The 24,614-nt window shown below is 41.9% G+C and overlaps 1 protein-coding gene across 1 annotated transcript in view; it reads right to left on the bottom strand.

The window, feature by feature from the left end:
* Window positions 1-3,438: 3,438 nt before the first annotated feature.
* The window catches only part of Cog3 (component of oligomeric golgi complex 3), a 51,372-nt gene continuing 30,196 nt past the window's right edge, over window positions 3,439-24,614 (bottom strand). The window contains exons 16-23 of the mRNA XM_034497938.2: window positions 24,031-24,120; window positions 21,471-21,591; window positions 19,045-19,133; window positions 18,812-18,946; window positions 15,122-15,197; window positions 10,541-10,668; window positions 9,723-9,821; window positions 3,439-5,155 (exon numbers count right to left, since the gene is read on the bottom strand). Coding sequence (XP_034353829.1) covers window positions 5,126-5,155; window positions 9,723-9,821; window positions 10,541-10,668; window positions 15,122-15,197; window positions 18,812-18,946; window positions 19,045-19,133; window positions 21,471-21,591; window positions 24,031-24,120 — 768 coding nt within the window. The 3' untranslated portion in view covers window positions 3,439-5,125. The remainder of the gene's footprint in view (window positions 5,156-9,722; window positions 9,822-10,540; window positions 10,669-15,121; window positions 15,198-18,811; window positions 18,947-19,044; window positions 19,134-21,470; window positions 21,592-24,030; window positions 24,121-24,614) is intronic.

Genomic DNA, 24,614 nt, shown 5'->3' with positions numbered 1-24,614 from the left:
AGAAAGAAAGAAAGAAAGAAAGAAAGGGAGGAAGGAAAGAAGGAAGGAAGAAAGAAAGAAAGAAAATATTGACACAACTGTCAAAGAAAACGCAAAATGCAAAAAGTTCTTAATACAAAACATCCAGGAAATCCAAGACACAATGAGAAGACCAAACCTAAGGATAATAGGTATAGATGAGAGTGAAGATTCCCAACTTAAAGGGCCAATAAATATCTTCAACAAAATTATAGAAAAAACTTCTCTAAAGAATGACATGCCCATAAACATACAAGAAGCCTATAGAATGCCAAAAGACTAGACCAGAAAAGAAATACCTCCTGTCACATAATAATCAAAACACCAAATGCACAAAACAAAAGAAGAATATTAAATGCAGTAAGGGAAAAATGCCAAGTAACATATAAAGGCAGACATATCATAATTACACCAGACTTCTCACCAGATACTATAAAAGCTAGAAAATGCTGGACAGATGTCATACAGACCCTAAGAGAACACAAATGCCAGCCCAGGCTACTATACCCAGCAAAACTCTCAATTACCATAGATGGAGAAACCAAGATATTCCACAACAAAACCAAATTTACACAATATCTTTCCACAAACCCAGCATTACAAAGGATAATAGCAGGAAAGCTCCAATACAAGGAGGGAAATTATACCCTAGAAAGAGCATGAAAGTAATCCTCTTCCAACAAATCCAAAAGAAGATACCCACACAAAGATAATTAACACCTCTAATAACAAAAATAATAGGAAGCAACAATCACTGTTCCTTAATCTCTCTTAACATCAATGGACACAATTCCCCAATAAAAAGACATAGGCTAACAGACTGGATATGTAAACAGGACCCTGTATGCATTTTGCTGCATACAGGAAACCCACCTCAGTGACAAAGACAGACACTACCTTTGAGTAAAAGGCTAGAAACAATTTTTCAAGCAAATGGTCCTAAGAAACAAGCTGGAGTAGCCATTCTAAAACCTCCAGCCCAAGAACACAAAGGGAAGGGACTCATGGCTCCACCTGTATAGGTAGTTGAGGGTGGCCTTGTCAGGCATCAGTAGAAGTAAAGGGCCTTGGTGTCTGAAAGCTTGGATTCCCTAGTGTTGGGGAATTTGAGAGCAGGGAGGTAGGAACAGGAGGATGGTGGGAGCACAACCTCATAGAAACTTTCAGAATTATATGTATTAGACATGACAGAGGCAGGCCGCCAGAAGACTAGATTCCAGAATTCAAACAAAAAATTATCTTGATACTAAAATTTGTTTTGAGAATTGTATATTGCAGAATACATAGCCTTGGTGTATCTACTCATCAAGTACGCTGAGCAGACCTGCTTGAACCTCTGATGTCTTGGAATTCCAGCTGGATGCAGTGAAGACACAGCATCAGAGGCTTATATCAATTCACTCTTCACCCTGTCCCTCTTCTGATATCTCAAGGCCCATAATCAGCTTGAAGAAGTTAATGAAGAGTCAGCACCCCTATTCCCTGGGCTTGGGGACTGAGGTGGTTAATATTGGGCTGTCTTTCTAGGGAAAACTAGTGGTTTTGTTGGAACAGGGAGCAATAGGTAGGAGTTATTGCATAGCCATAACCTATTGGTAGAAATATGTATAATTGTTATTAAGATGAAGTTATAATTTCTTAAATAGTACAAAATTTATTTTGATTTCCAATTTGTTTTCACTGGTATGCGTTTCTTATTGATGTAAAAGTCAGATTAATATTGTTACTCTTATAGGCATTGTGCCTACATAACACATTTAGGAATACAAGGCTTAGACCCAGTCCTTCTTTTAACTTTTTAAACTGATTTGAGATGGTCAGCCTGTGAGTTAAGGGCCTATAGCAAATTCATGGCTCTGAGTTTATTGTTAGGGTGTTTTCTATATTTTCTTTAGAATTAGCTGAGGAGTTAACAGACAACAGTCCAGATTGTCTTACATGAATAGTTGGTTTTCAAAACATCAGAAGTCCATAGAATTGATATTACAAACATTTCTGTATTAATGTTCATTTTGATTAGAGATCTGTCTGCTCCTGACAGCTTCCTGTATTGAATTCTAAGAAGAAATTGAGCATCTTTGGAGTTACTCCAGTTGTGGTAAGACAGCCACTATGCAAGAATTGCCTCTTTTCATCTACAGACAAATTACTGTCCAGAAAAGGACACACTTGCAGAATAGTCGACTGATTATATCTGACAAGACAGAGTAATCAGCCCTTAATAATTCTGCATCACTAGGTCTGTCAGATGATCCTGGGCCAGAAGTCTGAAGATCAGATGCTCCAACGTTTTATAGTATAGGGACTGTCCAGGTATTCAGTGGTCTCTATAAATGGGCTAAGTTTTAGAAGCTATGCTTTGTGCTTCTCATAATTTCAGTTAACTCAGTCATTCTGGATTTCTGATGGGGTTGGAGACTTATAGTCTCATAGCCAATCCCGGCTATTTACTTTGAGAGAAAAGATTTGAGAAGATGGTTTTCAGCAGACATTCATTCTAAAGCCAAGAAAAGGGCTGGAGAGATGGCTCAGTGGTTAAGAGCACCGACTACTCTTCCAGAGGTCCTGAGTTCAATTCCCAGCAACCACATGGTGGCTCACAACCATCTGTAATGAGATCCAATGCCCTTTTCTGGAGTGCATGAAGACAGCTACAGTGTACTCATATACATAAAATAAATAAATCTTTTTAAAAAAAATAAAATAAAGCCAAGAAAAAAGCCAGGTTCAGAACTAAGTCTTTCAGTTAGGAGAGATGACAGAGGTTCTGGTTAGTCAACAAAATGATGGACTGCGTATTAGGTCTATCTTGTACCTTACTGACACAAATTGGTATAGTTATGCTCTAATTGTATTTTGAGAGAAAAGTTTTATTTTAACAGGAAGGGTGACATGTAGGAGGAGCTAAGGTGGGAGGAGTACGGAGAGGAAAAGGAGGAGTAAGGATAGGAGGAGGAGGAGAGGAGGAGCTAGGAGATGAGAGAGAGGGGAACAGGGAGGCAGATGTTCTCATGTCTCCACCAGTCAAGATAGTTGGTATATCTAGGTTGGATACTGGGTTACACTTCTGATTGTATGGGCATCTTGTTATTGAGCACTACCAAACTTATAAAGCCTTTGATTAACATTTTTTAAAAGTTACTAATAAAGAAAATATAATAAAATTAAAATGTCCTTCTTTTCACAATTATTATACAATAATGCAAGGGAAAGCTAAGATTAGCCAAGTGTTCTGATGTCAAATTCTGGTTATAGTAAACACCACAGCTTGTAAGATGTTATCACTGAGCAGAATTAGATAAAGGAACTCAGGTACTATTTCTTATAAACACTCAACTTGTCTACAACTTGTTCCAATAAAGTTCTCAGTTAAAATATTTTTAAAGATTCCACATATGTAACAAACACATGGCAGCAAAGTAAGAAGCAAAGATCTTTATTTTTTTAAAAAATTTATTTATTAAAAACAGCAATTTCTAGCTAAATAATATAAAGCATTTTAAATTAATTATTTCAAAGTATGTACACTCTGTATAAGTAAACACGTGAAACTGTACAGATTTAAACAAATATTCATTCAGCAAACAAATTGGATCAGTACCACCCTCCCAGAACTTGGTAAGGTATGTGAGTGTTTTCAGAAACAAAAAAATCAAAGCACAACAAGAGTCCCCGAACAAGTCCTCCTCTGTACATCAGACTGCTGAGCCATAGTGCTGTACAACGGTTACACCCTCGTTTCTTTGGAAAGGCTATCTGAACAACCAATGTACATATAATACACAGAACTGAATATTACAGTTTATCACATAAGATGTATTTAAAATATTAAGTACAATCTTCTTAACTCATTCATTTCATAGCAAAGAAAAAATATGGACCCTCTTACCTTTGAGTTACCCAAAATATAGAGTAATATGCTCTACCAAGCAACAGCCGTCACCAATTTAAACTGGGCTGAGAAACAAGTGGCCTGTTGCATCAGGATGGGTCACCCATGTGCACACTGTGCAAGAGGCTGCTCGTGGCCCTCTGCTTACACCATGAGGTCACCTACCCTATTTCAGAGCCCTCAGCACTGCCCCGCCCTCCAGATGACCGTCTGAGTAACTGAACCAAGAAACAGGCTACATTTACTGTAATACCAGGGTCAAAGCCAAGCCGATCCCAAATTCAAAGGGGGAATTTGTAGGAAAATTCACAGATGCCTGTAGTTCTTTGACTCTTGACTGGTGTTATTTAAGGTATGGGCAGTGTTTGCCACACTTAGGTGTTTGGCTGTGGCAGGACTGGGACACCAGAAGGCTAGTGTCTAGTACACCATAGGCAACCAAAGAGTATAAAGAATGGCTGCAACTAAGCTCCATCCATGAGACCCACTCCCCACAGGCCTCCTCCTCTCCAGGCTGTGCCAGCTAAAACACCTTCACCTGTAACTCCCACTCACATACTGGTGCTGGTACTGTGTACCATTACCAAGACACACCTATCTAGTGAGGAGGATGCAGTTCAAGGAGAGAACCTTACAGGAGGCCTTGGCTTCTTGCAACTGCGTCTCCCTTGTATCAGCCCATAGAAAGACGTCAGCCTGAGTCCAGGAAAAGGAAGATGCCTTCTTGGCAACAACCATTCCATTTCAACTCAACCTCAACCCAGCAGAAGAAACACTGCATCAGGATACAGAAGTAAGAGTTCTCCAAGTTAACAAGGTCCGTGGAATGCCCGGTGGATAAATGCCTTGCAGCGTCCACAGGAGCGACTGTGACCTAGCAGCTTTCCAGTTAGCCGAGTCCCTAGGAAGTGCATCACTGTTTACTACTGTAACCTACTTTATTGCACAATCTGTGTGAAGGAACATTTCACTGGGAAGCGTGGCTCCCTGTCACATCTCTCTACTGCTGGAGACCATTTCAATGAGGCAGCTACCCCTGCTGTCAGTCTTTGGCATTTTGATCTTCTCCTGCTTCATCCAGGTTTCTTTCTGCACTCAGCACATCCATGTTCCTCAGGAGCCGTCCCACACAGGGGTCTTGGACATCCTGCAAACTGCAGGACTCCTCAGGCCTCTGCCGTGGGGCAGACGGCTGATACTAGTGACCCACTGGGACTACTTAGAAACTGAGAGCAGGAGGTTCAGCTGAAAAGCAACAGGGAGACCTGGGTTAGTTGCACTGTGGACTATAACTCTTAGAAAGCTCTAGACCCAAAAACACAAGGGGAAAAAAAGCCCAAGATGTTTACAGCCACTGGAGGTCCTGCTGGGAGCTGCACTTCACTACCAACTCCAAGCCTCAAGTCACTCACAGTACAATGATAGTGACAGCAAAGCAATCATCAAATAACAAATAAACCACACAATCCAGGCCACCCTTTTCTACCCAGTATTTTGGAAAGCACCATTGTAAGCTGAATCCTTTAAATGACGATTTTGTTTTGTTTGTTTATTTGAGGTATAGCCCAGACTAACCCTAAACTCAACATCCCCCACTTCAGCTTCCTGAGTGCTGGAATTTAAATGGCATTTTTTTTTTTTTTTTTTGGTTTTTCGAGACAGGGTTTCTCTGTGTAGCCCTGGCTGTCCTGGAACTCACTCTGTAGACCAGGCTGGCCTCGAACTCAGAAATCCGCCTGCCTCTGCCTCCCAAGTGCTGGGATTAAAGGCATGCGCCACCACCGCCCGGCTTGTTGTTTTATCTTGTGTGTGTTTTTAAGATGGAGTCGTGTAGTTTAGGTCAGGCTCACACTCATCATTTAGCTGAAGGCAACTTTCCTTTCTGATCTCCCCTCTCCCAGGTGCTCAGGTTACAGACATGCACTAAGCAGGCTGCAATTTACAGGGGACAAGAGACTGAACCCAAGGCCTTCTGCACTTGAGGAAAGCACTCTACCCAATGAGCTTCACTAGCCCTCACGGACTGTGTGAACACCCAGAGCAGGCACACTGGGTGGGTTTTAGCTTACGATCTTTCTCCCCACAGGTTCGAATCATACTTGTCATGGAGGCAGTGTGCCAATAGGTAACGGAGGCTAAGACCCCAGAGCCAGGTACTGGTGGCAACTCAAGAGGAGTATCTAGCTAGGCCTGGAGAGCTGTGGTGAGCAGCTGACGTGCTGCTCTGGTCACTAGTCACCCCAGTCTTCTGTGACTGTGCTTCCAGGAGAAAGGAAACACATCACCTGCTGCTCCTAAAGCAGCTGTGTACAAAGAACTATCCCCTCAGCCAGTCTTTAGAGAGTCTCTGCAAACTGACAGCAAGGGCAGGCGGCCTAGGAGGCTTCCTTCTGTATTCAAGAGTATCAAGCAGGCATCTCTCAACTTCCTCTCAAAGAAAGGACTGGAGAGAAGCTAAAAGTGAGAAGTTAAAACCAATAGAGAAGTCAGGAATGGGGTAAAGAAATGCAAAGGGGTTTCTTCCATCATGCCTGCATCTTTCCTGCTACATGTTGGAGCTGCTGTTTGTCTGGAATGTTCCCCCAAAGGCCCATGTGTTCAAAGCTCAATTCTGAAGTGGGGAGACTTACAAGGTGTGGGGCCCAGAACCTTCCTCTTCCTTTTCCATTACTGGCCACAACAAGAGCAGCTTACATGAACCACATGCTTCCCCCATGCTGCACCAAATGTCCAAAAGCAATGAGGCAAACGAACCATGAACTGGAGCCCACAAACTATGACAAACAGGGTTTTCTTTGTCAAGGTGACAGAGGGCTGACCACACTGACTCTTATGATCCAACTACTCCACACGCTGTTCCATGCAATCAACAATGACTACAGAGTAAACACAAGTAGAGGGCTCTAACTCAGATTCCTAACCACTGCAGTTAACTGGGCCTTCATCCTCAGAGCTCTCACATCCTCCCACACCATGACTACTACTTCACTCAGAAACAGGAAGTACTGGGCTGAACACCTCCACGAGCCCCATCAGCTCTGTACCCGCATCTGTACCACCCACTCTGGCTTCCCTTAACACAGCAGAGATTCCTTGACATCTAGGACTATGAGTGACACTGCTATGACTGCCTCTAAGACACAGTCTCTATGTAACATCCCCCTAGACAGCTCTAGGAGATAGAATAGGAATTCTACATTTACCATGTTCTATACATCTGAGCTGGAAACCACAAGATGTTTTATATAATTCAAAGGCAAAATTAAGGCCAGCAAGAAGGCTCAGTAGGTTAAAAGGTGTCTGTCCTCAAACCTGATGGCCGGGGTTTGACCCCAGAGAGCACACAAGAAAAGGATCACCTTGCCTAGGTTGTCCTCTGACCTCCACATACATGACATGACTCACACTCAACACACGCTAAATACATAGAGTAAAACTTAAAATGGGGAAACTTCTACTTCTGAAGTCTAACTATATGTTTAGTGGTATACTCACACAAAAAATGGTCACCTCAAATTAATTATTTTTAAAAACATTTAGAGGCTAGAGAGAAGACTCTGGCTAATAACACAGATTGCTCTTCTAGAAGACCTAAGTTCTATTCCTAGCACCCACAACAAGTGGTTCACAACAACTGTAACTCCAACTTCAAGGGATCTAACACCTATGGCCTCTATAGGCACTCATGTAGACAGACAGACAGACAGACACATACACACAATTTTAAACAATTTTTAAAAGTTTAAAAGATTTAGCTTGGCAGTGGTAGCACCTGCCTTTAAGCCCAGCACTTAGGAGGCAGAAGCAAGCAGATCTCTGAGTTCAAGGTCAGCCTGGTCTACAGAGTGAGTTCCAACACAGCCAGAGCTACACAGAGAAACCTTGTCTCCAAAACTATAGAACACTAGAAGAAGCATTCTAAAATCTTTTTCTAATATGACTCCAACTATCCACATATACACAGCTATAAGAAAGAAAAGGAGGGAAAGAAGAAAGGAAAGAGGGAGGAAGGAAGGGAGGAAAGGAGGGAAGGGAAGGAGGGAAAGGAAGAACAGATTGGAGAGATGGCTCAGTGGCTAAGCATATTTGCTACTCTTAAAGACAAGCCAAGTTCAGTTCCCAGCATGCACATCCTGCAGCTTACAGCACTACGCAACCTCCAGCAAATCCAACCACACTCTTCTGGCCTCCACAGACACCTACACACACCCACACAGAGACCCAGACATAAACAAATAATTTTAAATTTTTAAAAATTCAATCTAAGAAAAAAAGTTAAAAAGTATATGCTGCAACATGGGTGAGCCCTGAAGGCATGCTGAGTGACAGGCACCAGTTAGGAAAGGCAACACGTGACACTACACAATGAAATGCCCAGAATATGCAAATCCATGAAGACTAAGGGGAGACTGAGGGAGGAGGTGGGCTGGAGACTCTGTTAACTGTGAGGGGTTAAGGAAGTAAAGAAAATGTTACAGAATCAGAAGCCTGGGATGGCTGCACCATCTTGTAAATACACTCAAACCTACTAAACTCCACATTTTAGCAGAACTTGGTGTCTATGACTTGAGTCTCCTAAAGGAGAGCATAATTCTCCCTCCAGCTCTCTCCCATTACCGTCACATTCCTAAAGTTATCTGCATGTGCAGTCTCGGGTCCTCCCCTCATCTGCACTCACACTTCACTAAGGCTCAACAATCTGACCCCCTTCCAAGACTCTCTAGGCTTAAAGGCAAAAAAAAAAAAAAAAAAAAAAGTTATTTGTTGGGGGCCGACTTTTAGCAGAAAGCGGCTATCAGCTTTGCAGCCATCTTGAGCCATATACCCTGACATGAGACTTGGATTACAATAGCCTACAACAGCTGAGAACACTCCGATAATCTTGGTTTAGATACCTTGAGATTAAAGGTGTGTGAGATTAAAGGTGCGTGACTTAAGAGTATGACTTAGAAGTATAGAGATCAGAGTTAGAGACAAGACTTAAAGGGCATGATTAAAGGTGTAACTTAGAGGCGTGGCTTAGAAGTGAGACATAAAAGGCAGAGACAGAACAGATCAGAATTGAGACGATAGAAGACATTAGTCAGACTATAGAAGACAGAACCAGAGATCAGAGAATATAGACGGAGATCAGAGACTATAGAGGGATCATCAGAGACGAATCTCAGACATTAGGTAGAATCTGCCCTCACCCTCGCTCTTGCTGAACCCCCGACCTGAAGACCGGAGCGGCAGCTTGGGCCGGGATACAGTGCCCGCCCAAACGTGGGTCGGCCCGGGGCCTCAACATTTTGCCTGGGCTGCAACATTTATTTTGGCCGCCCCAACTTGGGGCTAGTGCGGTCCCCAACAGTTATTCTCCAAACTACCAGGCTATCCTAATAAAAATTTCCTGACTGAATTGAACAATGTTAAATAAATGCCAATACAAACTGGGCTCTCTAATTTATGCTTTTTAAGTTTAGAAAGAAGGAAAAACACATAGGTCCAGCATCGATTCATTTTCCTAAAATAACTCTGACTTCAGGCACTATGGGTTGGCCTGTGTTTAAACAGCTGACTCAGCAAGCTGATGCACTGAGACTTTCACAGGTCATTCATTACCAGAATGAATTAAAAAGCAACTAAAACGTTAAAAGGACCCCCCCCCCCCAAGAGTCTTTAACTCGAAGTTTGAATTCTTACTCATTAAAATAAAACAATGTAGAAGTTGTAAACTTAAAACTAGAAACATGTTTGCTTAAGTAAACATGTTCTGCTCAAGTAAAATAAACAAGGGCTTAAGGATATCAGGCCTTCAATCTGTGGATACCTGTTCCATGGAAGGACAAGCAATGATCTGGATATCTTCAGAACTGAACTCTTCCTTTAGCAGAGCATGGAACTTCTGGAAGACTTGCTGAATGTTATTCTTAGAAAGGAGGAGAGATCATATCAGACACCCCAGGGATGTATGCATACGCTATAAACAAGAAACACTAAGAGTGTTAAATCATTATGGCTCTAGCAAAAATGAGTAGAGGAAATAAATTTTTATGAGATTACCAAAGACATATAATTTGTACTTTAATATTTTACATGCTAGCACAACCTGATCAAGACTTATCGGATAATTCCTGGAAACATTAAACTCTCATATATCTTACACACACCCCAGAGAATAATAAGTCTTCAGCAATTTCTTACACAAAAGATAATAAAGCTTCAAGACACATAAAATGCACTTTAAAAAAAAAATCAACCATGCCTTGGGTAAAGCCATGAACTCAACACGAACTGGAGGTTATGAGTCTTAAATCTGCTCTGACACGTAATCCCTTGGTGGATGTTGCAAGCCATTTATTTCCTCTACTCACTAGTAAAATGGAGCATAAATTCTGAAATGCTGCTCTCCGAAGTGTTGGGCCACAGTGCAATGTGTGGATCTATTTTTTTACTTATTTATTAATTTATACTTTCAAAATGAACAAAAAAATTAAGACAAAGAGGGCAAGGAATAAGATATAACCAGACAGATGAGGCTCTGAAGCCTCTGAGATCACGGGAATACAAGCATCACTAACACTTTGCAATGTCAGCAATAAGAAAAGCACACTTCCGGTCACCAGGCAGCAAGCTCCACCCACTCACCCTGACAGGCTTAAACAAGATGAACTCCGTGTCCTTATTGGACAAGTACAAAGACATGCTTCTCAATGTCAGCGGCAGCTTCGTTTTTATTGTCTTGTAGGCAGTGGCCACGAGGTCATTGACCTTTGCTGCAAAAAAATTACCCTTGTTAGTGTCACAGAAAAGGGGGGAAGAAAAATGACAATTTTAATTCAGAGGGGAATACTGAAAAATAACAAAAATAAATAAATAAAACAATCTCTTCCCTATATCTTGTTATTTATAAAGTTTAATCATAAACCCTCTAAACATTCATTAAGTATATGCTACATAAAAACTCTAAGCCACAAGGGCTAATGTAGCCAAAACTCCCCTAGAATGATTCAGGATGTTCACAGGGGCTGTAATTCGTGCCTTTGGAAAGTGGAGGTAAAAAAAAAAAAAAATAAGGTTTAAAAAATTCTTAAGTTATTTTTAGAGAAACAGTAAGAGTTAATTAATAAGAACCAAGCCTCTCAATGTGAAAAACTAACTCCCAGGCATATGTCTCTGACTGGTTTGCTTGGATCACTCAGAAGATTTTTATCTATCCCTGTCAAAGCAGAACTATGTATCCATTTATTACTTTCTTATACTTCCTTACCAGACAGAGAACACATTCCAGTTGTTTGTAAGTAAAGAATCTATACAACCCAAGTGTAGCATCTGAAAGGGCTACACGGAAGTAAGTAGTCAGTCATATGAATGAAATATTCAAGAAGGAATTGCCTAGATAGCCACAAAGGAAAAGACTCATAATTTCTAGAACGTACAGCCTCACTCAAAGTCAATACAAATAAACCAGTGAAACACTGGCAAAAGGATCCAGAGCTCCACGTCTGAAGGTGTGGAGAAATAGCTAAACAGCCTTCTAGATCCTTTGGTTCAAATAAAAAATATTCAAAGGAAAAACAAAATAAAACAAACGACAACAAGCCAGATGAGATGGTGGACACTTGCAGTCCTAGAAATCCAGAGGCTGGGTTTGAAACCAGCCTGGGTGGTTTGTCTCAAAAACAAATCAAATGGAAATCCACAGATACTAAGGGACAGTGTATCTTCATCAGGTGTTCATAGGAGTAGAAATGTTTCAACTTGAGAACGTGGTAAATAATATCCTGAAAGACTGAAAATAAACCCTTTCACTTAACTACTGAAGATTATGTCATTTAAGCATTCACAAAATACAAAAAAGACACATGTATATAAATCATTTACTAAAGAGTTTATGGAAAACCAAAGTGAAACACTAAGTATATTCATTAATAAATTAGGTGAGAGACTCATAGTGTGGTGAAGTGCTCTGTGTACCCACTGAACAGGATGAACAGCTGGGCTCACTGGTGTCCACGGGCTGCACAGCACACAGGAAGTGATGACAATGGGGATGATACAATCTCGCCTGAATAACCAAGTCCATGTGTGCTAGTGCATATATAAAAACAATTTGGGGACAGATGCTACAATCATGGCTATCTTCGAGGAGATTAGTTTGCAGGTGCAGAACAGTAATTTTTTGTTTTATACCTTTCCACAAGTCAATCTATATCATGTGAAAATGTTTAGCTGACAGAAGTCTGGGCAAAAACATGGTAGAAAAGTACCAATGCTCTCAGGAATTGCTCACTTTTCATTACATAAATGAAGGCTCCTTCCAGGTACTTCCTCCCTGGGTTCTGGTTCCATCATCACTAAAATACTTTAGGGATCACTAAATCGGACTTGGAGGCTCTCATTAACCACAAAGTGGCTGCTCAGGCTAGTGAACACAGTGCCCATCAACTCCTAAAAATATGTATTTCAAACCTTACGTTAAATAAATGGCATCTTAATTTGTAACCCATTCTGCTGGAGTGTGGTTATCCTAACATAATCTCTCCAGACCCTGAGCTAAGGGCAGAGGGCCCAACAATTTCTAGACTGCTGTCCCTGATCCACCACCAAGAGACCCATAAATCTCTGACAGTCGAGTAAGGGCTTTACTCATTACAGACCATGAAAAACTAACTCCATACTTCCAAAGTGGCAAAAGGAAAAAATATATTTACAAGATAGTGAAGAATCCCACTTAGATCAAAAAGAGAGTTACATGACAAAATGTCCAACTCCAATCTGTCCTTTTACTTACTGTGTTACTAATGGCAATGTAAGTAAAACTGAAGTCCAGGATATCCCAACACAGAATTGTTAGGATACAAGTTTGCAAAAAATCACAGGCCTTACCTCAAGAGAAAGGATCTTTCCAGAAAGGAAAGAACAAGTTAGCTATGCATCAAGTAGGCTTAGCTGTATTAACATGCCATGCATGTTTGTGCTTTGTTTTAAAAAGATGCCACAGATGTCAATCTCAAATACAGGAGAAATGTTTGAAATCATGGACAGAGTAAAAGATTTGTCTCCACCACAGGCACCACACAGGTGGCAGCACACTCTCAATGTACACACAAGAAACTTTTGGAATAAACTGTCTCCTTCCAAAACCAACTGATATCTGGATTTGCACATCTTCGAGAGACAGCACTCGCTACTTCTTAGTTCAACTTCAATAAATCAAGGCACTTATGACTGAAAATTTTGGAGACAGGACAACTTCAATCTGTCCTATATTTTATAGGGTATTAAAATTTGACCTGTGAAAAATTATAAAATGAAACTTCATATTTCCTACCCACAAACTAGTCCATCTCAAAGATAACAACCTACACCAAACTGTAGATTAATGTGCTGGATGGACTTCCCAAGTTACCTGAGTAAGCGGGTATCACCCCTTTATTCAAAGAAAATATGGACCTAACAGAAAATGTCTTTCACCATAAAAAACCAGGGGTATTATAAATCTGATTCCAGGTTAGCTGCCTGTAGCTGCCTGTAGCTGCCTGTAGCTGCCTGTAGCTGCCTGTAGCTGCCTGTAGCTGCCAAACTACATGGACAAGAAGCAGAGGCTTGTGAGAAGGGAGATGCTCTTTGGATCTCTCACTAAGAGCAAGAAGCAAGTCTTCCACTTAGAAGCAGCTTCTTCAAAACTAAGACCCTGCTCCTCATCATTGTCTCAGTGTCTAAATGTGGGTCACAGAATAGCAATGTAACAAATTTTATTCTGGTTAATGGTAACTGAAAATGCCAGGACCCAATGGGGATGACAGTAGCTGAAATTCCCAACAAAGGGGAGAGAGAACCTGTAGAGACCTTATCTAGAGATTAGGCACAGCCCATGGTTGAGGGATGGGGCTACTCACTCATCCCAAAAAATTTAACCCAGAATTGCTCCTGTGTAAAGGAAATACAGTGGAGCAGAGACTGAGGGAAAGGCCATCCAGAGACTGTTCCACCTAGGGATCCATTCCATCTCTAGACACCAAACCCAGATACTATTGCTGATGCCAAGAAGCACTTGCTGACAGGAGCCTGGTATGGCTGTCCCCTGAGAGGCTCTGCCAGAGCCTGACAAATACAGAAGTGGATGCTAACAGCCAACTATCTGACTAAGCAAGGGGACCCCAATGGAGGAGTTAAAAGGACTGAAGGAGCTGAAGGGGTTTGCAACCCCATAGGAAGAACAATAATATCAACCAACCAGACCCCCCAAAGCTCCCAAAGACTAAACCACCAACCAAAGAGTGCACATGGAGGGACCCATAGTCCCAGCTGCATATATAGCAAAGGATGACCTTATCTGGCATCAATGGCAGGGGAGACCCTTGGTCCTGTGGAGGCTTGATGCCCCAGTGTAGGGGATGCTAATGAGGCAGGAGTGGGTGGGTGGCTAGGAGAGCACCCTCATAGAAGCAGGGGGAGATGGGATGGAATGGGAGTTTGCAGAGGGGAAACTGGGAAGGGGGATAACATTTGAAATGAAAAAAAAAAAAATAACCAATAAAAAAATAAAATACTCCCTTAAAAAATAAAATAAAACGCCATTAAAAAAGTGTGCCAAAAATAACCCAAAGGGGTATGATTCTAAATGTCTAAAACCTAACACTGAAGAAACCCCACCTGCCAAAAAGAAACAAAAAGCCTTTAGCATAGGAAATGTAAATGCACAGAGTGTGACTGGAACATCTAAAGTGGACGTGTGAGTCGGGCAGTGGCCTGCCTGCCAAACCCAGCCGGCTCCTTCATTCTGACACCGTTTTTTCAAACATGCTAAATTGTCAACAGAGGATGTAACTTGTCAAAAAAAAAAAAAAAAAAAGGAAGAAAAGAGTGGGCCAACATTTCTTCATATGCTGAAAATAAGTGCAGGCCTCTCATCATTCCCTGCTGTGCAACCGTGTCCCCACTAAAGCCCGGAGCCAAGGAATAGCAGGTGCACAGAAGTCTGCGAGCACAAAGCACTGAGATGTAAGTCATGCTTGATTTTTAATTGAGTAAACTTCCAAAAGTCCCCCCTCTTTAGAATGAATGCTTGTCAGAGGGAAGCAGTGCTGGCCAAGTGATCTCTATCAGCCCCAAGCTGGACCTCGCTTTCACCCAGATCTGGTAACCCAAAGCAAGCAAGGAACCAAGTCCCACAGCCTAGTAACATCCTTAAAAGGGAACTCCAAGAGAGTGAAAGCCCAGTACCTGGCCGTGCCCACGGCTGCTGTGAGAGGGTATACGTGGGGCCTCCCTGACTGGCCATGGTTTTTAGTGCTGATACCTAGTAGAGGAGACAAAAGCAGAGGTTTCATTTCACCAATGGCAAATCAACACGGACTGCTCACAAGATGCACATATGAATAGGCGCACTGGTAACCAGGTCAGCTGTAGCAAAGCTGCGGCCATCTCACAAGCCTACGCAGCTAGACAGCCTTTAACAAAACTCCGTTCGTTCGTTCATTCGTTCGTGAGTTCAAGGTATGTGTTATTCTGGAGAGAAAGACAAACAAAAACAAAACAGCCACAACCTTATTGGACATTCTTCCTGAGACCTTTCAGGACAGGAATCTCTGAAGAAATTTTACCAAAAATATAAAAATTTAATAAAAGGTCACTCCCAAAGAGACTGAGTTACTACTGAGTTACTGTCATTAGAAAAGTGACCTTCACAATTGCAGAAGCTCCTCACATACTCTGAAGATTTCCCTTCTTCTTAAACTCCATCACAGGCACAGAAAATACCATCAAGACAAACGGTGGCCAGGCAAGAGAAGAGACCATGAGACTCGAGTTTTTAAACAGCTAGGCTGACATATTAACTCCAGCTTCTGGAGACAGGATGCCCTATTCTGGACTCCACAGGAATACACACAGCAGGCATATGTTCACACAGACATGCGAGCAAACAGCTGGGTATGGTAGACTGCTACAGAATCAGCATCTGGGAAGCTAAGGAATCAAGCACAAGAGTTTCAGGCAAGCCTGGGCCACACAGTCAGACCCTACCTCAACAAACCAACAACAACAACAAACAAATGGGATTTTCAAATATCATTACAAGGCCCGTGTGGCCAAACTGTGCTATAGGTGCAGACTTGGAAGCCACCTTGTGTTCTTCATCCCGTTGCAGCAGCACAGGAAGTGAACACGAGTGATGCGAGTGAGCATGAGCTACTTTTTCATGGATGGACATGGGGCAAACGTCCAAGCTGTTACAGAACTGAAGCATCAACTCCAGCTTTCCCACGATGGAATATATCCAGACAACAGCCAGGTGACATACCGCAAGAGGATGGTACCTGAGGTCACTCACCTCCTCTCTAGCTCCGCCTGCTCTAGTTTTACTCCAGAGCCAGCCTAGATCTCTGCCCATCCTGACCACTGCACACCTCATCTCTACCTCCTCACTCTAAACTTCTTCCATGTCTTCATCTTCAGAAACAACTTTTAAAGATAAATTATATATGGCTGAGTGTGGTGGCACACACTTTTAATCCTAGCACTGGGGGCAGAAGCAGGTAGATCTCTGAGTTCAAGGCCAGCCTGATCTACAGTACAAGCTCCAGGACAGCCAGGGCTACACAGAGAAACCCTGTCTCAAAAAACAAAAAAGGGAAGAGGGGATCCAAGCTGAGAAATGGAGTGCACACTTGTAATCCCAGCACTTGGAAGGCAAAGGCAGGCAGAGCTCTGTGAGTTTGAGGCTAGCCCAGTCTACAAAAAGAGTTCTAGGATACCCAAAGCTACACAAAGAGACCCTATCTGGGGGGAAAAAAAATAGGAACACAATGTTTATTAACTTTTTTCTAGTAGCTATATTTTTAGCCCTTTTCTGGCCATAAAAGTTTTATTTTAATAATAACCAATGCCTGCTACTCCACCAATTGTTCTAGAATCTCACTAACTCCCTAGTAACATAATTTGTGCTTTAGAGAGAGAGAGAGAGAGAGAGAGAGAGAGAGAGAGAGAGAGAGAGAAACAAAGAAAGAAAAGAAAAACAGTAACATCATGCTATGTAGCCCAGGCTGACCTGGAACTCACTGTATAGCCCAGGGTGGCACTGATTTCACAGTCTTCCTCAGTATTGGTGACTATTCTGCTGCTGTGAAGAGACACCATAACCAAAGCAACTCTTATAAAAGAAAGCATTTAATCAGGGGCTGGCTTACAGTTTCAGAGGGCTAGTCCAATATCGTCATGGTGGGGAGCATGGTAGCAGGCAGACATACATGGTGCTGGAGGAACAGCTAAGAGCTACATCCTGATCCACAGGCAACAAGCAAAGAATGGGACACTGGACCTGATGTGGGCTTTAAAACTTCAAAGCCCATCCTTAGTGACACACTTTCTTCAACAAGGCCACACTACCAACAAGATCACACTTCCTAATCCTACTAATCTTTCACATAGTGTCACTACTGGCAACTAAACATTCAAATATATGAGCTTCCAGGGGCCATTCTCATTGAAGCCACAGTATTCCCCTCAATGTGTGCCACCATGCCTGGACAAGCTGTTTGTTAAAAAGAACACAAAGACTTCTATATTCACCCAGTCTACTATCTGCATATTTTACTTCTCTTTAAGTCAAATCAAAGATCATTTCTTCAAAAGGTCTCCTAGATCTGCAGAGGTAAGGTCTCCTAACAAAGAAGGCCAGAGGCAGAAAGGAGTGAGCTCTCCTCAAACAGCCCCTCTCTTTGAGAGCCTGGACCAGTGCAGTCCACGCCCGCCCTGCCTCCCTACTCTAAGCACCTGAACTTTGATGGCGTTTCTATTTAGATTCCCTACCAGGTTACAATTCCTTGAATTCGAGAATTAAATTTACAGGTCATATTCTACTATATGCACTACATCAAAAATAGTTAGTTTATAGCTACCAAAAAAACTAACAATACTTCAGAGGGAATGACAGACATAAACTTGCAAAATTTTATCAAACAAAAAGATGAAAAGCTTTTACATGTACGTTTTTAGCACAGGCTGGCCCCACCAGAAGGGAGTACTATAGCTCAGCCATAACCTAAAATGTTTCCTTCAAAATGCCCTGATTTACACTCTACTAAAGCAAAATCTTTAGTTCAGTTTTGTTGTCTTTTCCTACAGCTATTCTGAGGAGCTGTGTAACCCCACCGTCATATGTAGTTCTTACAACAGTCTCAGCTAGGGCAGATGAATGCTGTAGCTCTCAACAAAGAAGTCCGAAAAGGAGGCTAGAAGGCACCGACTGCTGGTGACTTCAGTTGGGATATGCAGACAGGGGCAGGCCTAGCCGGCCCAACTCCAAGTCATGTACTTTTTAACATCTACTACAAGTCCAAGTCCTATTTAGTAGTTTCATGCAACATGTATACCGTGGTACTCTAGAACAAGAAAAATATACTGCAGTTCTTAAAACCTTAAAGAAAACAATCTGACTGAAATGCTTTCATACATACATGTATGTCAACATTTACAACAGCATATGTGTTGCTTGGAGATACTGGCAGGAGGGGCAGAAGTTCAAGGTCATCCTTGGCTACTCCAGAAGTTCAATGCTAGCCTAATATTGGAGACCCTGTCTCAAAAAACTAGAAATAAAAAGAAACTGTGACTGTTGCCACATAGACCCCAAACAGGAGCTGATTTCAGCAAACTGAGAGGCCAGCCACCACAGGGAAGACTTATTATATAGGTAACAGAACACAGCAAGCAGGGCTCAGCTGAAACCAGCTGTGCAGTGTCAGGTCTTCAAATCAACACACTATTGCGCTTACACCCAGAGCTGCAAACCAGCTTTTGTGATATGGAAACATTCCTAGAAAGACACAGTAAGAGCCAGACTCACTCTCTTTCCACTGTGTTTCACAACTCGGAAAAAAGCTAGGAAAGAAAAAGGGCTCTAGAAGTCTGCACCTTTGTCATGAACTCCTCCAGCTGCTCCACAAACAGCCTGCTCTGCTGCTGGATGAACTGCTCACAGGCTGACTTCAGGTGCCGGTCTACATCCTTCTTAGAGTCGAGATAGTGTTCTCTGATCTCAGGAGTCCCCTGGAAAAGATGCGACAATTTCCTTCTGTTTGCATGAGCCTAACAATTACCAGCCATGTAAAGAATATCACTGACCAATGAAACAGAGTTCTTCTCACCTCCAACAAGAACTCTATCAAGGCATTGTTGCTATTCAGCCTAAAAAATCTTGGAACAGTCATAGGGTTCAGGATTTTAAATGCTGCATCTGTGAAACAAAATTGCTCATCCAGTGAACATGTACGGTGGTTCAACAGAGAATCCCCGTGCAACACTAGTGCTCTACTGCTGCCACCCAGGAAGCACCCGCCCACACCTGGTCCCTCCAAGAAGGGCTGAGTGAGGTGAGCGCCAGTAACGACATGCCACACAACCATCAGCAGTCACAGTTAAAGAGTCACTATTAATCACAATGATCTACTTATTTTTAAAAAACGGGATAATCACAAATTTCCCTGCTTTGCTTTTAGATGCTACGTAGATTTCTTTTACATGGACATACTTACCCAGCTTCTTTGTGATCTTGGCAGGCACAGAAATTTATTCACTTGAATGACAGTGAATAAACAAATGTGTCAGCCAAGAAGAAAACACCAAGAGGACATATTTACCCCTTAACCTCCAGACTAACTAGAATCTCTGAAAGTACTAAGGTCTCATTGATGTTCAAATGCAATAAGATATACCATTAGTCGTGAGAGGTTAGAGACTTAAAAGTGAAGATAGAAAGTATTATCAAGTGACAGTTTTTAAAAGACTATGGCTTTGCTTTGCCAGACTGGAGAAAGCAAAGCATGCAGTGCTCCCAGTCCTGTTCTGTAAGTACATCCCAGTCGTAAGTACTGCCTTGCACTGGGTCTTAATGAAAAGGAACCTCTATCAGATTCAGTACTCAGTTGGCAACTGTAAGTAACCACATGGCAAGAGCATGAACTTCATACTATGGTAGGAAAGAATTCCTGCAAAAATCTTAGTCTATTTCATTTTCTTCTGTCTCAGCAGATTTAGAGCAGAACCAAGCGGTAGCAACATCCAGATTAGAAAGAAACGAGAATTAACAACCATGCCGCATCCTATCACCCAATAAAGGCCATCAGCAGCCACAAGCTCCATGTGGTTAAAAGCACCATTCTCAAACTCACACCAAAAGAAGGGAATCAACCAGGGGGGAGCTGGGACAGAAGCTCCTTGCACAAACATGCTTTTTAAAACATTGGGCATTCTTTAAAAGCAAAGCCCAGAAAACCTGGATCATATTTAAAAAGGAAAATGACAAATTATATGACAAATACCCACAGGCTTTACAAAATTAAAAGGCATTTGCTGTGGCTGTCACACAGCAGCACAAGGAGAAGCATGGGGCCAACTGCTTTGATGTGACGCATCAGGAGACCAGCATGGAACTCAGCAGAGTTAAATCAAGTCCTCTCTTTAAGATAAGCACAGTGACAGAGGAGGTAGAAGCCTGCTACCTTTGGGATCCTTTATTTGGCATTTCTGAATCACAGAACACAGAAAATTATTTGAGTCACTATTCTTACAGTTACCTCAAGATTAAGAGGGAAGTTAACCCATTACACAAACAAATGCTTAAGGTATAAGAGCTTAAATCTCTGGAAATCACTGAGAAAAAAAACAGAAACTCACAAAAATCTGTTTAAAAAAAAAAAAAACACATGATATTTATGGTGTGCCCTTAACTTACAGTCAAGAGCATGGATTATACGTATTTTGATCTCTTCAAAATCTGCTAATTCTGGCGGAGTCTGGTGGCACACACCCGTAATCCCACACTCAGGAGGCAGAGCCAGGCAGACCTCTGTGAGTCTGAGGCCAAGCCAGTCTACAGAGTGAGCTCCAGGACAGCTGGGTTACACACAGAAACCTGTCTAGACTACACCCTGCCCCCAAAACCTGTTAATTCAATAACAATAAGTAAGACAAATGAATCATCTTTCCCAAGATGAGTCAGAATTCTACACATCACATCACCTAACTTAACAGTAAGCATCTCCAACTCGATGCTACCTTAAACACTGTGACATATCTTTGTGTTTGTTTTCACTCTTATGATCTTAGTAAACAAGAAAGGAACAGGATGTCACTGTTCTCCTGTTACACAGGAGGAAGACAGGCTATTGAAGTTAACAACCCCTTAGTTCAGGTTTACACAAGAGCCAGGGATAAAACTTGACTCTCAGGCACTTGGATAAACCCCAATTTCCTGACATATGCTATTTATCTTATAGGTATTTATTATATAATATTCATCTTATAATTGCTTATAATGGTAGTATGTGGAAGGGCCAAGGAGAGTTAAACTGTATTATACATGGAAATGTTCAGATATAGTTCCTTTAATAAAGAAAATACAACACATTAGAATTAGGATACTGACAGCTTAGTTTAGTATGAATAAGTAACATTTAGCAAGCAAAGCATGCAAAAGAAATTGCAGATGAACATAAAATAAACCTGTAGCCTGTGCTGACACACCTGGACAGGTCAAATACACCCAAGTGTGCCAGCCAGGACAACAAAGTACCTCTAGTTTTCTTGAGGTCCAGGGAAATTTCCTTAATGGTGAATTCAGTGTGAAATGGAGCAATTTGTTCTCGAAGAATCAAAAGGTGCTTAATTAAGAAAAGTTGTCCATCAATCTGAGTCTAAATTATGAGAGAAAAAAATGGATATTATCACAGATAATAGGAACATATAAAAGACACTATCACTCAACATTAAATCTATGCAAATTTATGGCCTCAAGGTGAAAATTCTCTGCAGTACAATGAACTCTCTCCAGGTTACCCATGTCAAAGTTCTCTGGAAAATTCTTGCTAAGACTTTAAATATTATCACTTGTGCTACTTAAGGACTCCAAGAGAGCAAACCACACAAGAGCTAGGAAAGAAGTCAAGACTTTCAACTTGGCACAGAGGTTAAAAACAAAGGTTGCAACCTAAGAGCCACCCTGAGCAGCACAGAGAAGCTCACAGGAAGAGTCTGGGTTTGCTTGCTCACAGCCTTCCAGCGTCTCTTAGGAGGACATCCTTCCCTATTTGGCCCACATGGTTTTGATATCCAAAACATCAGACACAGTACAAAAGGAGCTTCCAAATATAAAATGGCCTGGCATCCCCATCCTGGATTACCTGGCTGTCCCTGTACAAGCCCTTCTGCTCACTCAGGACTGTCAGCAAGAGCCTGTGACTGACGCGGAACTCTCAAAGCTATGACCTGACCAAGTCCCAGAATAATAACTACAGTCCTTGTGGTAAAGGTTTGTGTACTAATAAAGCAAGGCTGTTCCTAGAGGCAGAATTGATTTTAAAAACATTTCTAATGAAGTTTGCATATTAAATTAAGAAAACATAAAGTTATCTTTTATAAGCAGTAAAAGAGGATTCACAAACGGTGCCTGCTCTCAGTCTCTCTCCAGATCCTAAGGAGCACAACCACCATGAGAACGCCACGTGTACGGGAGGCTCACCTGGCTTGTGAGCACAGCAGCCGACAATGGGAAATGCTGCACACTCTAAACCCTTGTTCTACTTGTAACTGAGTCATGGAGACTTCATTCTCTTTATTAAAGTTGTTGTAACTTAAGAAAATAGTATGTTAATTTAATACACAATAGGTGTTCAATTTATGTATGTAATAATTTACCTTAAAATACTTAAAAAAAAAACAAAAACAAAAACAAAAAACTCCTAAGTTCAAAGGCAAAAATTAGATTCTCAGCCACAAAAACCAATGTGCTAACAATGCTTACCAAAGGCTGCAGACAGACATAAACACCTTTAACATGTAGGAAACAGGATTACACAAAGGACGGTGGGTAATGATTACAGAAGGAGCGGGGCTTCAAGAAGACAGTGGTACGAAAAGCCACAGCGAATGAATGAATGAACGACCGAGGCTTCAGTTAAGTCGGTCTTTCCGCTTAATGAGCTGAGAAACATCTATGTCACTGTACAAAACCTATGGCTAATAAAGAAATGTTGAGGATCAGGGCAGAGGTCACCCAATCCCCCACTTACTCTGTGGCATTTCTGCTACATAAAGGCACAGTCTGTATCTTATTTCTGTTATCCTTGATTTGTCTTAATACAGTGAAGTGATGTTTATTGTTTCACATCCTTAAATTTAGCAGCTGTGTAATATTCCATCATACATAACATGTTCCAGTTTAGTTAACCATCACCAACAGGGACTTTAGGCATGAGTTCTAAATTTCATCAATCATAAAAATGTGAGAGATGAGTCTTGCAAACATTATTTAAAACTTAGCTCTGCCTATCTAGAACCTGTTTGTCCCACGTTCCTTTAATCCCTATGTAGAGATCCTCTCTCAATACCATGCACAAAAGGTGAGAAATACCCACAAGGGCAGAGTTTCTCTAGAAACAACTTTTATCAGGAGACTCTTCTCAATTATCTACAGTTTTGAAGTTAGAAATGGAATTTGTCAATCTGGAACGCACAGGCTTGAAGACTACAAAGGTGCACTGTGGCTTCCGGTGGCCTCAGCACTCCATCTCTGCAGTACAGGCATTCTGGGAGAGCTGAGGAGGACAACTGCTGCCCAAGGTCCACCTCCTGGAAAGGCCGAGGGAGAAGCACAGACCAGAAGCTTCCAGACCCGGAGCCCGTGCTGATTCTAAACCATAAGCCATGTGGTCATGGCAGCTACCTTAAGTCACACAACAAAAGGACTATAAATGCGTGCCCTCAAAGCTAACAGGCTGAGTTCCTCCAGACAAGGCCATTCGACTATTTAAAATACTGTAGGGATGATGACTGGTGTTTCCTTGGACACACGTTCTTGGTTTTCTGGGGAAACAGCAGTATCACTTCCTCAGGCTCTTTATCCTACAGCATTAGAGCCTCAGCTCCATTCCTGGCACATTTGCAAAATAAAACCTCATAGTTCATCTTCTGTGAGCACTAAAACACCAGTTCCCTTCAAAGGGTCTCGAAATTCAATCCTACTAAACAAACAAATCTTACTGCTAAGTGGCTTTAGATTTCTATGACTCTAAATAAATGACATGTTACACAATACTATTATAGGTAATAAACGTTCACCTAACGCTTCATCAAACCTTGTTTTTGCTGATAGACTCCGATGCTCCCAGCAAGGACTGTATGCAGGCAGACAACGCTTCCTGTGATAATCCTTGGAACACCGCCCTCTGGTGGAAGAAGAGAGAAACATCAGCCTGTAGTCATTGACAAAACAGAAAAGGGGAACACAAAGCCATGAAAGCAGGGAACAGTGTTTACTTCCACACTTGAAACATTCTCCCTCAAATATCTTATGCCCATTCAGCCTTTCAGGACTAGCACGTGGCTCTGCAATGTGCACTCTGTGTGTGCAATGTGTCTGGAAATGCTTGGTGCTCTTCACTAAATATGGTGGCACCTACCCATGGCCAGTACCGTGCTGGTCACTGGGGATACAGGGGCCAGTTAAGCAGCAGGGTTAACCTGACAGAATATCCACTCCAGAACAATGTCATTTAGTGTGCTAGAACTTGCTATACAGTGCATGTTGGCCTCAGACTCCAGACCCTCCTTCCTTAGCCTCCCTAGTACTGCACTCACGGAAATATTGTGACTACCACACCTAGCTAGTAGGCGGTTTCTAAACTCAAAATGAACTATAAAACAAACTCTCAGTGTATCT

Source organism: Arvicanthis niloticus, chromosome 3 (genome assembly GCF_011762505.2).
Source record: "Arvicanthis niloticus isolate mArvNil1 chromosome 3, mArvNil1.pat.X, whole genome shotgun sequence".
NCBI lineage: Eukaryota > Metazoa > Chordata > Mammalia > Rodentia > Muridae > Arvicanthis > Arvicanthis niloticus.
The sequence above is the reverse complement of the archived record's forward strand: the minus strand, read 5'-3'. Positions and strand labels throughout refer to the sequence as shown.